This window comes from Heptranchias perlo, chromosome 19, assembly GCF_035084215.1.
Source record: "Heptranchias perlo isolate sHepPer1 chromosome 19, sHepPer1.hap1, whole genome shotgun sequence".
Taxonomy (NCBI): Eukaryota; Metazoa; Chordata; class Chondrichthyes; order Hexanchiformes; family Hexanchidae; genus Heptranchias; species Heptranchias perlo.
Window position 1 is genome coordinate 45,690,350 of NC_090343.1, and position 15,010 is coordinate 45,705,359.

Below are 15,010 nucleotides of genomic sequence, written 5' to 3' on the forward strand. Positions count from 1 at the left end.
TCAGTATTACACTGGGTGATACTTACACTCACAGGAGTTCCTTTTCAAAGCCAAACTATTATTAAAGAGCTGCTATTAACATTAACCAGTTTTTCCAGTCCTGTGTATTTGATATTTTGTCCCTAAAGTTCGAATGATCTTGAAATCAGGGGATTTCCCAAACAATCCAGCCCAGCTGAAAATGGTGTTGGTCTCTCTACTGATACCAGCCCTCACCCAGTAACACTGCTAGGCCAGGTCCCCCAGTAAAATCTTCAGATATGGCTTAAAACTACTTTTATATACATCCCACAAAAAGGCAGAGATTAGTTTGAAATGTTTTCACCAGCCTGACTGGCCTATTGGGGTGTAGAGGGAAGAATCACATTTTACATAGAAACTACAACATGGAAACAGGCCGTTCGGCCCAACCAGTCCACGTTGGTGTTTCTCCTCCACGTGAACAGTATCCTAAACCCACATGCCTGTTCTGTTCCCAAATTCTCCTTTCCCTCAACCACCTATCTAACCTATTGTTAACTGTGGTCTCTGCTTCAATCACTAGTGTATTCCACAGCACCAGAACCCTTTGTGTATAAAATAGTTCCTCCTGCTCTGTGTCCCAAACTTGTTGATAAGCGATATTCGATTCATCATCTCAAAGTGCTCCCACTCTTACCACCAGTGATGGCTCGTGGCCAACAGTCCTTCATCCCACAGCTCAATATGTTCTTTCCAAACACAACCCAAGTTTGGAAGGGCAGAATCCAGAACTGTACTTCTGGCTGCTTCTTGCTGTTCAAGTAGACATAGTTCAGGTACTTCACAAACCCCTCGCTTTCCTGAAACTGCAGTAACACTGGGTTAAGATTTGCTATTTAATAGTCGTGCCAGTACAGATTCAAGCCCCCACTACAGGGTCACGAGGGGCTTGAATTGCACAACAGGCTGTTACATTCTCCCAAGCTCAGATTGACGGAATAGCAGACTGCTCTCCGCACTGGCCGGGAGGGTCCCATGGGAAGTGCATTTGAGTATTCTCAAAAGCAGTTCCTGTGGGGGCAAGCCCAGTGCACAACTGGCCATAATTCAGCACTCAATCATAGATTGTCTGGTGTAGGATGAGAGAATAATTCACACTTGCGCAAAAGAGTATTCTTCCACGGTCGGGCCACAGTGCAGGTGGATTTACTCTGCATCCGTTTACTATGCCCAACCCGTGTTTTCTCCTCTCTCCAGCAGTTACAATGCATCTCAGCAGAACTTGCATTTATACAACGCCTTTCACGTCCTCCGGACACCCTAAAGTGCCTCACAGCCAATGAGATACTTTCAAAGTACAATCACATAGGCAAATGAGGCAGCCAGTTTACATATAGCAAGGTCTCAAACAGCAGTAGAATAAATTACCTGATAATCTATTTTGGGGGTGTTGGTTAAGGGTTAAACGTTGGCCAGGACATCAGGAGAACTCATACCCTCTCGCCCTTAAGTCAGAAGGTTGCGGCTTCAACTCCCACTACAGAGCTTGAGCATATAATGTAGGCTGAAATTTCAGTGCAATACCGAGGGAGTGCTTCAGACGTGATACCAAACTCAGGCCCCGTCTATATGTTCAGGTGGATATCAAAGATCCCATGATGCTATTCAATGAAAAACATCAAATTCTCCCAGTGTCCGGGCCAACATTCCTCCCTCAACCACCACCATGAAGGACGGCTTTAAAGGTCATTCATTTCATTGCTGTTTGTGGGATCTTGCTATGAGCAAAATAGCTCCTGCGTTCATCCAAATAATAATGGTGACTGCACTTCAAAGAAAATCTTATGTGAGGCTTTGGGATATTTCTGAGAGATGGAATGAGGTGCTAAATAAATGCCAGTTCTTTCTCTCTGGTTCAATACCAGTGTCAGTGTGACATGAACGGATGCCCAGACTGGCAGCTGGAGTCACCTTTGATCTGCATCCCTTGGCCTCAAGTAGCCTGATGTCATCCTGCTGCCTGTGCATATCTTGGCATAACCGGAATCCAAGGTAAAGAGACAAGCAGTGATCATTGCATCTGCACGGTGCACATGGCAAGGAGTGTCGGCTCTCCCAACACTGGTGCAAAAAGAGCAGAATGGCTTCTTCTGCTCTCACTTTACAGGTGCCTGGAATTGTTTCCTAACCATTTCTACAGCTCTCGACTCCTATGCTCCCCATCTCCTACGTTACATCCCGTCCCCTCCCCCGCTCCAAAAGAGAGACACCTGGGGGTGTATACACAAATCTTTGAAGGTGGCAGGACAAGTTGAGAAGGCTTTTAAAAAGGCATTATGGGATCCTTGGCTTTATAAATAGAGGCAGAGTACAAAAGCAAGGAAGTTATGCTAAACCTTTATAAATCACTGGTTAAGCCCCAGCTGGAGTATTATGTCCAATTCTGGGCACCACACTATAGGAAGGATGACAAGGCCTTGGAGAGAGTACAGAGGAGATTTACTAGAATGGTACCAGGGATGAGAGATTTCAGTTATGTGGAGAGGAGAGAGAAGCTGTGACTGTTCTCCTTAGAGCAGAGAAGGTTAAGAGGAGATTTAATAGAGGTGTTCAAAATTATGAGGGGATTTGACAGAGTAAATAGGGAGAAACTGTTCCCACAAGCAGGAGGGTCAGTAACCAGAGGACACAGACTTACAGTAATTGGCAAAAGATGAGAATTTTTTTTTACGCTGTGAGTTGTGATGATCTGGAATGCACTGCCTGAAAGGGTGGTGGAAGCAGATTCAATAGTAACTTTCAAAAGGGAATTGGATAAATACTTGAAAAGGGAAAAAATTGCAGGGCTATGGGGAAAGAGCAGGGGAGTGGGACTAACTGGATAGCTCTTTCAAAGAGCCGGGCATAGGCACGATGGGCCAAATGGCCTCCTCCTGTGCTGTGAGATTCTATGATAACACTAGAGACACTACAAGAATCAGTCTCGCAGTCGCTTCATTCAGCATTGACCTGTAACCAGGTAGCAGGAGCCAATAACAAAACACCCATTACCCCACCGAATGAACGGGAATAAAGCTCACCAGTAAAACTAAACTAGACCGTAGGACCATTTTGAAATACATCCTGAGAGTAAAGTTAAACAAAGATCTTTAAAAACAAATACAAGCAGCAATAGCGATTCAGTTGATTCCTATATCCACAGGCATGCGAGGGGCGAAGAAAAGAGAATAAGAGAAAAGACAAATATTTTTTAAAAAGCAGTTCTTACTCCTGATTGCTATCTAGCCGACCCTGCTTTTTAAAACTAAAACAACATAGCAAAATGAGAATTAAGTTTAATTATTGGATAATTCAAATTTGACTGAATTATCAGAAGCAGGCTGTAATTTGTTGTATGAGAAGTGCTTGGAGATAAGACGCTATGTAAACATGGGTCTTTCTTTCTAGTCGACATGAGGCGGCCAGAGAGGGGATAGTCTTACTCTCTGGTAATTTTTAAAATGTAGTTTATTCATGAACGGGTTAATCAGACGTGTGCATTCCAAGTGCAGACATGGTTACGCTCGACTACATGGGCCCTGCGTTCAAACAGACCGTGCCAACACTCACGGCCCATCATCAGAACGTGAAGAACGGCCAAATGAGTGAGGTATGGGAGGGCTATCATCCTGCTGGTACCATACACTGGGGCAAGGAGTCATTGATTCAGGGGCTGAAGGGAGGAGAAACTGGAAGGAGGGAAATCAGTGTAACTTATTTCAAAACCGGGTCTCGACCCCATGGGTCACACCCAAGGATTCAAATTTTATTCCGTTGCCCTTTGCCAAGCTCCAATGCTAATCGGCTTTGCTGCCGGAACACGGCAGCCTGCTGCCGGCTGGCAAGGAGCGCTCTGCCCGGCGAATCCTGCCAATCTCCGAGGCTGCAGGACGCTTAAGCCTCTGCACCAGAGGCTAGGCACATCGACAGTCAACCCCCCCCTACTGCAGTCACTCACTACAACCATCATCACTTGGGACGGTGTACTAATGAGGTACATAATGCGGTCACATCCATGATTCACTGTACGATCAGTTCTCAGCTCTAACCAAGGTAAGAGAGGTGGTGGTGGGGGGTGGGGAATGAATGAGTGCTAGTTGACCTAAGCAGCTCTCATGTTCAGTGATGCCCTGCACCATGGTGGGAGGGATGGGGTGAGAACAGGGCACTATAGAAGGGAGGAGGGAGATCAGAGCACTATACTGTACATTCTGTCCATAATGAGTCCAAATTGCACATATTTTAAGCTTTTCATCAAATTTTGGAAGGTTTCAATTCTCTTTTGCAATAGAGTTAACAACCTGCTGTGGTTTAAATTGAAAGGTTTATTTTTCATAGTTACTTGCCTGTACTGCCAAACAGTCAGTCGTTCCAAAAGCAACTGTTTTACAGATAGTGATTAGGAGTGGTGGAACGAAATAAAATCCACAAAAAAAGTCGGCAGAATAAACGCAATAAAAACCGAACTGTTCAAGAGTCTTTCAAAAGTGGCTTCTTACCCCAGCTCTCGGAGACAAGACACCACGATCCTGGGAAGATCGCTTTATCCCGAAAACAGCCGCTGATTATAAGCGGGATTTATTACCCCAGGAACACACCACGCACCTGGAGAGGCTTTCATTACTCGATCGCAGACTAAGCAGACAAAAACTATTGACCAGAATCTGAAAAGCCTCTCACCTGCCAGTCAGTCAGTCACAATGTTAAATTAGAATATCGGCGCCTGAAGGTGTATATGACCACACAAAACGAGCAGTGTGGTCTGCACCAAAGGTTAAGTTACAAAACAGATTCTAATCTTCCACCAGAAAGAGGCACGCTTACCCCCCCACCCCCCTAAAAATCACCTAGACTGTCACAGCGCACAAGTGCAGTCGTGCACCCCAATATTGCTACCACTGCCTAGAATTAGCATCCAGGGACGTCCGCAGAGCACTGAGCTAGTTCATTCGCTATCACCTGCACCATGCATTTTATACACTATCTTTATAACGTACGACGATAGGTCATAACCAAAGGACAATTGAACAGATCCACAGATACAAGGCAACACTATGTACCAACAAATAAATGTTTGATAATGATCAACAATAAGAATTAAAAGAGCCCCTGTTGGTGCATTAAAAATAAAGTACCTGAATGGCATGTTACAAGTGGGGGGGGGGGGGGGGGGAAAGAGATACACAAGATATCTTAATTCTCAATTCTCATAGGAACATCCAAAGTCTGACAGTCGAATCCTGATTTGAGAAATCTTGCCAGATGGCAGAAATGATGCGCTTGAATCGGGATCTGTACATTGTGACAGTGAATGGTAGGAGTACTGAGTAATGCTGAGCCCGCAGTGACACTGTGCATTGAGTAAATATCCATATATACCAGACTCAGCTGTAAACTGCACCCCAAAAATCTGACAACCCTGCAACTATGAGTAACCGGTCAACCAGCCAGCAGACTAGACATAGCCTCTTACATCACAGAAAATACAAACTGCATTAAAAAAAATCAGCAAGCGGCAACTGATCCACACGGGCTAGTGGTGTAGTAATTAGATAGATGACTGGGATCTGAAAATCTGCACCCACCTCTGCAGCATTAGGTGATCATTTTTCCAGGAATCAGTACTCGATAACATCTGACGGGGGTAGGAGAGCAGAGACAGCTTCAGTCAACCACCGCTCCATTCCAAATGAGCGGAGCAGACAACATTTTAAAGTTACAGACAGAATCCTTAGGCTTATCTTTCGTCCTTACCCCAGCCACTGCTTAGAAAATGTTACCCTGAAGCTTAAAAAAATACATTTGAAACATCCAAAAGATTGATGCATCTGATGGTCTTAAATTTTCCAATAATCCCAAAAGTGTTATAATTTTGATTAAGGGCAGCTCATTCTAAAAAGATAAAACCCTGTGCTCTGTGTTTGGCCATCATAGTGCAACTCAATTTCACCCAAGTTTATCATTTGTATTATTAAAATCCAACAGGAATTGTATTTTACAGAATGCAAGGGACCCTTTAAGTCATCCTTTAGTAGAGTCAAATCTTAAAAGAATGACTCACCCATTCACCAACTATGAAATTATACTGAGGCGGAACTGTGAAGAAAGGGCTGAGTTATTTTTTAATTAATTCCCTTAACTTCTCTCCTTCAGCATTGAATTATGAGAAATGCCACAGAATGTGACACGAAAAGTGTTCAGTGCGTTTTAAATACACTGCATGACAGGGTTATCTGATGATACAGTAGGTCTGACTAGCCTCCAGTCAAGTGTAGACCGACACCAGAAAGACCAAACAGTCACAGATCAAAGAGGGGAAGGAAAAGAAACAAAACGGGCGAGGAGGGGGAAGGAAAGAGAACCTCAGGCGAGACTCGCACACGAAACCGAGCGAGACTCTTGACTGTGAGTCAGTACAGGCTCGCCGACGGCTGACTAAACGGTTTTGCAAAAGCTAGTTTAAAAAAAAAGAAACCGAAAGTGGCCCAAAGCTTCCTTGAAGACACACAGCGTTCTCATGGGGGCGGGGGAGCAGATGCATTTCTAAAGTCAGGGTCTTGGCTGCTTTTTGTGGCCTCGAACTTGGCCAAGAAGCCCGGGGGGAGGAGGGTCGGTCAGAGATATAAGCAGCTTCCTTCCCCCCCACCACGGGTCAGAGCCCGATCCCCACAAAAAGTGAGGGAAGAGACACCTAGACTCAGAAAACACCATTCAAATTTTAAAAAGACAGTACAAACTCTGTGACAGGAGCGAAAACTCCAAGCAGTCTGAGGGCTCGGGAGACGCCGTCTTAATTAATAACACTGCCAGACAGACCCCCGCCCCCATTCCTAATTAAAGGAGGGGGTTCTTTTCATTTGGTACGAATGCCAACAATCACAAGCTTTTTTTAAAAAAACCGTCAGTAACGTTACCGTATTAAATTAGATGATATATAATAATAATAAAAATGTTTAGAGTACTCACTGATCTCCATACTCTGGAACAAAGAGCGTTTGCAGTTGCATGTGCAGGAGACATTGGGCTGATTCGTTGCGGCTGTGCTGTTCAGACCCATCAAGTTGTACATTTAATATTTGAGAAGGGGGGGGGTGGAAAAAATAAAATAAAAGAATTAAATAAAAGGCAGCCAGGCACCCCGGGAGGGGAGAGAGGAGCCTTTGCTGGCTTGAGTGCTGTCGGCTGGCCCCTGGAAGAGGGGAGGTGGGTAGTTCTCTAGTTGTGAGAAACCATAGTCAAGGAGTGAGGGGAGTGCTAGTCCGGGCCGGTCCCCTTTGCTCTGCCTGTCTGTCTGTCCCTCTGTCTGTCTGTCTGGCCTGCCGGCTCCGGAAACACCAAGTGCTACTTTGTGTCTGCTTCTCACTCGGATACACTGAGACATACAAGTAGCGCAGCGCTCGCGCCGCAACCAAACCTCAGCCGCTGTCACTCAACCGGCCCTTGCCCCTCGGCCCCGCCTCCGCCCGCCTGATTGACAGCGCGGTCGCACCAATCGCCTCCCTTCCTTCCAACGCGATTCCACCAATAAGCGGCGGGGAAAGGCAGCCCGGGGAGGGGGGGGGGGGTGGGACTTAAGAAGTTCGAGTTCGCCTTTATGACGTCACCAGTCAGACAGGGCGCGACGAGCGAACTTCTTGGGTTGTCCGGCCGCCTGGTGATTGACGTGGGTATCGACCAATGGAAAGTTCGCAGCGGCCCCGGTGTCTTGCTGCGATTGGAAGCGCCGGGGAGATTTCACCAATCGTGGAAGAGAAAAGAGGCGGGGCGAAAGAGTTTTGAAGTTATGACGTAAGAGACCGGGAGAGTGGGCGGGGCCGAACTTGACACTCGCGGGATTATTGACGTAGATCGCAACCAATCGCAACCGCTCATGGGATCTCCCGCCTGTTAATTGGATGATGGGGTTAGGAAGGGCGGGCGCAGCTGGGGCGCACACGTGGGTCAGCGCCACTTGTGTTTGTTTTAAGTGAGCGCAGGAAACGGGAGGGGGGAAAAAGACCTTGAAAATTTACACAAAGTCTCTTAAAGATATTTTATGCTCAAAAAATGCAGGCTAGAAATACTGTACAGCATTTTTTTTTACTCATCAGTCTGAAAGGCAGCTGAGTAATAAAACCAGCTTCAGATAAATGTATCCCAGCTCAGTAAATATTGAGAATACTGTCATTTTATAACAGTTTGAGACATTCAAAGTAATTGAACTCTTGGAAAAGTCTGAGTGTTTGCTGATGCTAAAATAAATAAACACGCGCAAAACACTGCCATCTTTGTGTCTTGGTGAAATGAACCATTTGGAGAACTTTTTAAAAAAAGGATAAAGCACTTTTCAAAGTTGTCAAGGGGGAGTGAGATTTGCAAAATGTTTAAACTGGGTCAATATCAGGGCCAAAGTTTTGAGATTTCAATGCAGATTTGCAGAGCTGGAGGGGGAAAACAAACACGAAGGGGAACAGGATGCGGCAACCTTGATTACATTTTTTCCCTTGCCCTTCGTATACACACATTTCTCACTCCTCGTAACGAATGCAAACAAAAAAAGGGCTGCGATTGGGGGAGGGGAGCGTCTGTGTATTCAGACAGACTTTACAAGGCAATCTGCTCTTGTAAAGCGTAACCTTACTTTGACCCGAAAGTGATACAAACCGAATAGACACCCACTCTCCACCCCCCCCCCCCCCCTCGTTTGAAATCATCCATTTCCTTCAGACTAATACAGTAAATGCGATTAGTAAAAATGGAATTTAGAAATAGAAATCATACTAAGCATAAAGAATAATGCAAGTGGCAAAAAGAGCATGAAAGCTTAGGTGCAAATAACAAAACATGATGCGAAGTTTCCAGTCTGCAGACCCCTGCTGACACTCCAGAGTCTTATTATCCGCAAGCTGCGTGCAAATCCCATTATATAAACGCGGTGATTTTTGGCGTTAAATCCTCTTACAGCTCTTGGGGAAAGTGTGGCGGGAGTGATCTGGATATTGCTGATAAATGAATTTAAAATCTTTCCCCCTCTATTCGTAGGTAAGATTCCCTCCAGGAGATGGGGGTAGGGGATGGTATGGGGGAGCGGAGCATTTAGTCTGTTCTTTGTGCTTGGCTGGTCACGGTTGCCCAGTAGATGGGCTATCAGCCAACCAGCTGAAGGAAGCCTGTGGCTTTTCTCAGCGATTGTTGTCTGCATTTGCAGTTGGACTTAATGCCTAGTGTGTGTCTGCAACTGGGAGTGAATTAGAAAACAAAACAAAACCAAAAAAAAAGCAGACAGACATGAACCTTCCCTTTCCAATACAAACAAAACGACTTCCCCCAAATTAATCGAAACGGCCGTTTCCGTCAGTTCCTAGGAAAATGAACTTGGTTGGCACTGAACTGCTCCAGTCTGACACATTTCAGCAACGTTAGATCTTTCTGTTTGCAGTAAAGGACATCACACAGGTGTCGGGTGTATTTTACCACAGATTGCAAACTCCCCTTACAAGCCCCGACATGATGGTTTCTTGCACAACTGAAAAAACACGCGTGAAATTCATTTTTATTAAAGTGCTAGTGCACACGAGGAAAAGCTGATTTCAGTGTCACCGTTAAATGTTCTCCCTTCAATTGCTTCCACTTTTCCGCCGGCCTTTCGACAGACTCAGTTGGTAGCTCTCTTGGTCCTGAACCAGAAGATTGTGACTTCAAACTCTACTCCAGGATTTGAGCATATAGCCTGGGTTGACCTTCCATTGCAGCACTGAGGGAGTGCTGCATTGTTGCAGATCTAACACTTAGATAAGATAAATGTAATTTAGACCCTGTGTCCTGCCCAGAATTCTTCCCTCAGTCTGCACCCTGCTTATTCATATCATTACTCTTTATGGTATCTCGCCTTCTACAAAATGCAGCTGCATTTCCCCACATAACAGTCACTACACTCCAAAAATAAATTTGTCAAAAGTGAGGCTTCGAAAATGTGCTGTATAAATTCAATTAAGAGTACGCTCCAAGCTAACAGGCAGCCCTCGTCGTCATCTTCACATATATGTCTGAGCAGTGAGTCAAAGGCAATTCAACCGTGGTGGGCAACGTAGGTGAGCTCGATTCTATCCTCAATGAGCACACGCGAACTCTCCAGTGCGGATCACTCCATAACCATCAGGAACCCTGCCTGATTATTTCAATCTCCAGCCCAGCGGCACTGAGGCCATTTGTAATAACCCCAGCTGAGATGAAATAATTCAACAACAACTTGCATTTATATAGTGCCTTTAACGTAGTAAAATGTCCCAAGACACTTCAACACAGACCGGGGATGAAACCTGGGAATTTCCTGTGCAGTATCAGGGCAGCTTTTCCCCTTTCATTTTGCCTTCATGGTCCCTGAATTATATTGTGATTCCTCTTCCATTGGTGTCACCCTTCTTGTAGGCCTCGAGCCTGTTCTGCCATTCAATTAGATCATGGCTGATCTGCACCTCAACTTCATTTATCCGGCTTTGCTCCATATCCCTTGATAGCCTCACCTAACAAAACCCCATAGAGTGAGGCAGCATCTGTGGAGAAAGAAACAGTGTTAACATTTCAGGTTGAAGACCTTTCATCAGAACTGGAAGATATTAAGGCATCTTTAACAGCTTCCAGTTCTGAAACGTTAACTCTGTTTCTTTCTCCACAGATGCTGCCTGAATTGCTGAGCTTCTCCATCATTTTCTGTTTTTATTTCAGATTTCCAGCATCCGCAGTATTTTGCTTTTGATAAATCTATCGATCTCAGTCTTGAAAATTTAAATTGACCCAGCATCCACTTTTGGGGAAAGAGTTCCAGATTTCCACTGCTCTTTGTCTGAAAAAGTGCTTCCTGAATTCACTTCTGAATCACCTAGCTCTAATTTTAAGATTATGCCCCTTGTTCTGGATACCCCCACCGGAGGAAATAGTTTATCTGTATCGTCCCCATTGAATTCCTTTATCATTTTAAAGGCTTTGATTAGATCACCCCTCAACCTTCTAAACTCAAGGGAATACAAACCAAGTTTATGCAACTTGCTCTCATAATTTAACCCCTTTAAGCCCAATTGTCAATCTGGTGACTCTGCACTGTACCACCTCCAAGGATAATATATCTTTCCCAAATCTGAACGTAGTACTCCAGATGGAATCTGACTAAGCCTCTGCACAACATCCTCAATTTTGTATTCCAACCCCCTTGAGATAAAGGCCAACATTCCATTACCCACTTTGTTTACTTTTTGTACCTGTTCACTGGCTTTTAGTGATTTGTGTACCTGAACACACAAATCTTTTTGCTCCTCCACGGCTTCTAGTCTCTCAACATTAAGAAAATATTCTGATTTGTCTTTCTCGGATGCAAAGACCGTAGAATTTTACAGATTACTTCCCGTTGGCAAGAACGCAGTCCATTCTGATCAGGCATTAAAAACTAGGAAGGACAAATAGAATTATCATAGAATCATACAACACAGAAGGAGGACATTCGGCCCATCGTGTCTGTGCCTCCTCTTTGAGAGAGCTATGCAATTAGTCTCACTTCCCTGCTCTTTCCCCACAGTCCTGCAAATTTTTCCTTTTCAAGTATTTATCCAATTCCCTTTTGAAAGTTACTATTGAAGCTGCTTCCACCGCCCTTTCAGGCAGTGCATTCCAGATCATAACAACAAAGAATTGAAAACAATTGTAGGTAGCTGATTCTACCCATATGAATCATTGTGTCATGTTACCAGCACAGAGTCACATGGCACTGACTCCACATGATTAGTTGGCAGAGCAGGAGATGGCTATTCTAACACCAGATTACAGCACTCATGAAAATCTGAGATGTTTTGTTGGGCCACTGCGTAAATCACAGATTGCGGTCTCGAGTCCAGCTGCTCACACGGTCATTTTCTTTCTAGTACCAACCCACACAATGTACCAGTCTTATTAAATTTTGGTTTCATAATTTGCCACAGTGGAATTTGAGCTCATAACCATCTAGTCTGCTGATCTAGTCACTATAACCACTATCCCACCAGTGTCTAGGCTCACACACAAAGACTATTCTCTTTGCCTGAGGTGCCAGCAAGCTCTCTGCACTTTTGCGAGGCGACATTCCTCACTGCTGGTGTGACCTGCAAATTCCGCCCCCTTCCCAGGTTTAAAACCCCTGCTTCTGTACTAGTGTTGATGGTAAATTAATTTCTGCTCAATGTATAGGCATCAAAAATCTCATATAATTTTCTCCCTAATCTGTTGTACTTATATTAATTTTAACTTGTCATTTTCTCTCAGATTACATTGCTATTTCATTTCCTCTTTTTCTCCCATCAGTTTTATCCTCTCTCATCCTACATAGGAACATGGGAACAGGAGTAGGCCATTCAGCCCCTTGAGCCTCCACTCACCTGCCCTAGCTCCAATTCACTTGGTACTTATACGCAACAAAAATCTATCGATCTCAGCCTTGAAAGCTCCAATTGTCCCACCATCCACAGCCTTTTGGGGGTGAGAATTCCACATTTCTACAACCCTTTGTGTGAAAAAGTGCTTCCTGATTTCCCTCCTAAATGGACTAGCTCTAATTTTAAGATTATCTCCCCTCGTTCTCGAATCCCCCACCAGAGGGAAGTTTCAGACACCAGTCCCCACTCTGGAACCTTACCCAAGTGGCTATTCTTCATGTGTGACTGTAGATCAGAGAGTGTCGGCAGGTTAGTTATCTATCAAAGGTATCACAGGCAAACCCCATCCTGTCCTCATCTAGGGTTGCCAACTCTAGTTGGAGGCATTCCTGAAGGTTTGATCTTGTGACATCTGATCATGTGACATCTGAAAATTTTATTGCATCTACTTAATAAATGCTAGGTCACCTGTAGTTGAAATTGCACTGATAATAGTAATACTGGTAACATTCAGATTCCCCTCATAACCAACAGTAATACTGTAACTCACTGATAGTCTGAATGTAACTGATAGAAATAGGTGTAATGCCCTGATATCCAACCTGTAACTAATAGTAATCCTATAACCCACTGATACTCACCCTGCAGCTACAACCAGAATCCCCGTGGTCAGGCTCCCCAGTCAATGCCACTTTTAACAGGGCCCATCTCTCTCCCTATCGCCTTGGACTCTGGTTTGAACTCAGGTTCTGGGTGAAGGTGACAGCTCGGAACTGGGAACCTCAGTCAGAGCCAATCAGTACTTGGACTTCAAAACCAGCCAGTACCCCACCGACCTGAACTGAACCGAGATATCACACAATGAGCAGTGGGCTCATCGTTTGGGGCACTTCTCACAGGGCAGAGTCCTAAGCTCAGCTCAACACCAACCTTTCTAAACCACTCCCTGAGCTCTGACTCAATAAATGAGAGTTTTCATGGAATGGAGCCCTTGAGTCCCAATCTTCCAACCCCCATTTTCCTCTCTTCCCTCGAGCCCCCATCCCCCAGTTTCCCTCTCCCTCTCCGAGCCCCTAGTCCACTGCCACTTTTTCCCCTGCCCTGAGCCCCAATCCCCTGTCCCTCCAGTCTCCAGTCACCAACCCCCACCCTGACACCCACCGAGCCCCAATCCCCTGCCCCCCAGTCCCTGTTCACCCTCTTCCAAAACCCCCCCCCCAACCGCTTCCCCCCCCCCCCACCCTCGGCTATTTCTCCACCACCTATTCTGGTCATCCCTAAGCGGGGGCTGGCGCTCTGCAGCAGGCGGGGTGGGGGAGAGGGGGTGACGTCACTGAGCCGGAGGCTGCTCTGCCGTGGTAGCCAGTGACATCATGGTGCAAAAGCAAAGTTCTCCTGGGCTGTTAGCAGCAGTGCCCAGGACATTCATGCCCCATTCCGGGACACTCATGGATAATCCGGGAGGGTTGGCAACCCTATCCTCATCCGCAGTCCAGACACCTGCACTTCCCAACAGGAGGTCACTGGATAACGATGAGGAGCAGGAAACCCGGGTGATTTATTTTTACCCTTTCTAACCCAGCTGAGGACAACTGCAGCTCCCCAAGAACGAACAGAAAAGGTCATGATGTGGAGATGCCGGTGATGGACTGGGGTTGACAATTGTAAACAATTTTACAACACCAAGTTATAGTCCAGCAATTTTATTTTAAATTCACAAGCTTTCGGAGGCTTCCTCCTTCGTCAGGTGAACGATGTGATTTCGAGGATTTCATTTTCACATCGTTCACCTGACGAAGGAGGAAGCCTCCGAAAGTTTGTGAATTTAAAATAAAATTGCTGGACTATAACTTGGTGTTGTAAAATTGTTTACAATTAACAGAAAAGGAGAAGGGGAACGAAGGGTTATGGGAACAGGGCGGGCACATGGGATTACGTCCACTCCTCGTGTGGAGGAGAAACACCAGCACGGACTGGTTGGACTGAACAGCCTTTTTCCCTGTTGTAATTTCTAGGCAAATTTAGCCAACTGACAAATGTCCCTGGGATCCTGCTGGTCTGTATAGCTGAACTGGTTGAACCAGCAAATAGCTATTAGGGGAGCCTGCCTGTTACTGTGATTCAACAATTTAATGGTAAGCAGTTAGTTAAATCTCTTAATAATTGAAAGACAGTAAATTACATGAGATTTACACCCAATAACTGATACAATTTAAACTGGAGAGATACACAAACCTGTCTGGTGAGAGTACTTCAACAGACAGGTCCTCTCCAGGATAGCTGGGCGATCAGCAATGAGCCTTACACTTCATTCCAAGCAGACATTAGGAGAATCTTCATGCCACTCTGATTAGTCACACTTCATTCACAGAGCACAATAGGAGTATCAGACTCATATCAGACAGAATTAAAGGATTGTGTGATTACAGAACTATTCACACCTCCTTCCAGAAGTATAACAGGGGCAAACAGCCTTACAACCCTTCGAGAATGCTGCGTTCCTCCAATTCTGGCCTCTTGTGCATCCCCCCACTTCATTCACCCCACCATTGGCGGCCCAAAATGCTGGAATTCTCTCCAACTCTCCACCTCTCTTCCTCCTTTAAAACCATCTTTAAAACTCACCTCTTTGA

At 45.3% G+C, this 15,010-nt stretch overlaps 1 protein-coding gene across 3 annotated transcripts in view; it reads right to left on the reverse strand.

Moving 5' to 3' along the window:
• The window catches only part of LOC137335343 (protein TMEPAI-like), an 85,522-nt gene extending 78,131 nt beyond the window's left edge, over nt 1-7,391 (reverse strand). For all 3 annotated transcript variants that reach the window (XM_068000677.1, XM_068000676.1, XM_068000675.1), the window contains exon 1: nt 6,967-7,391. In XM_068000677.1, coding sequence (XP_067856778.1) covers nt 6,967-7,069 — 103 coding nt within the window. In that variant the 5' untranslated portion in view covers nt 7,070-7,391. The remainder of the gene's footprint in view (nt 1-6,966) is intronic.
• Nucleotides 7,392-15,010: the final 7,619 nt, after the last annotated feature.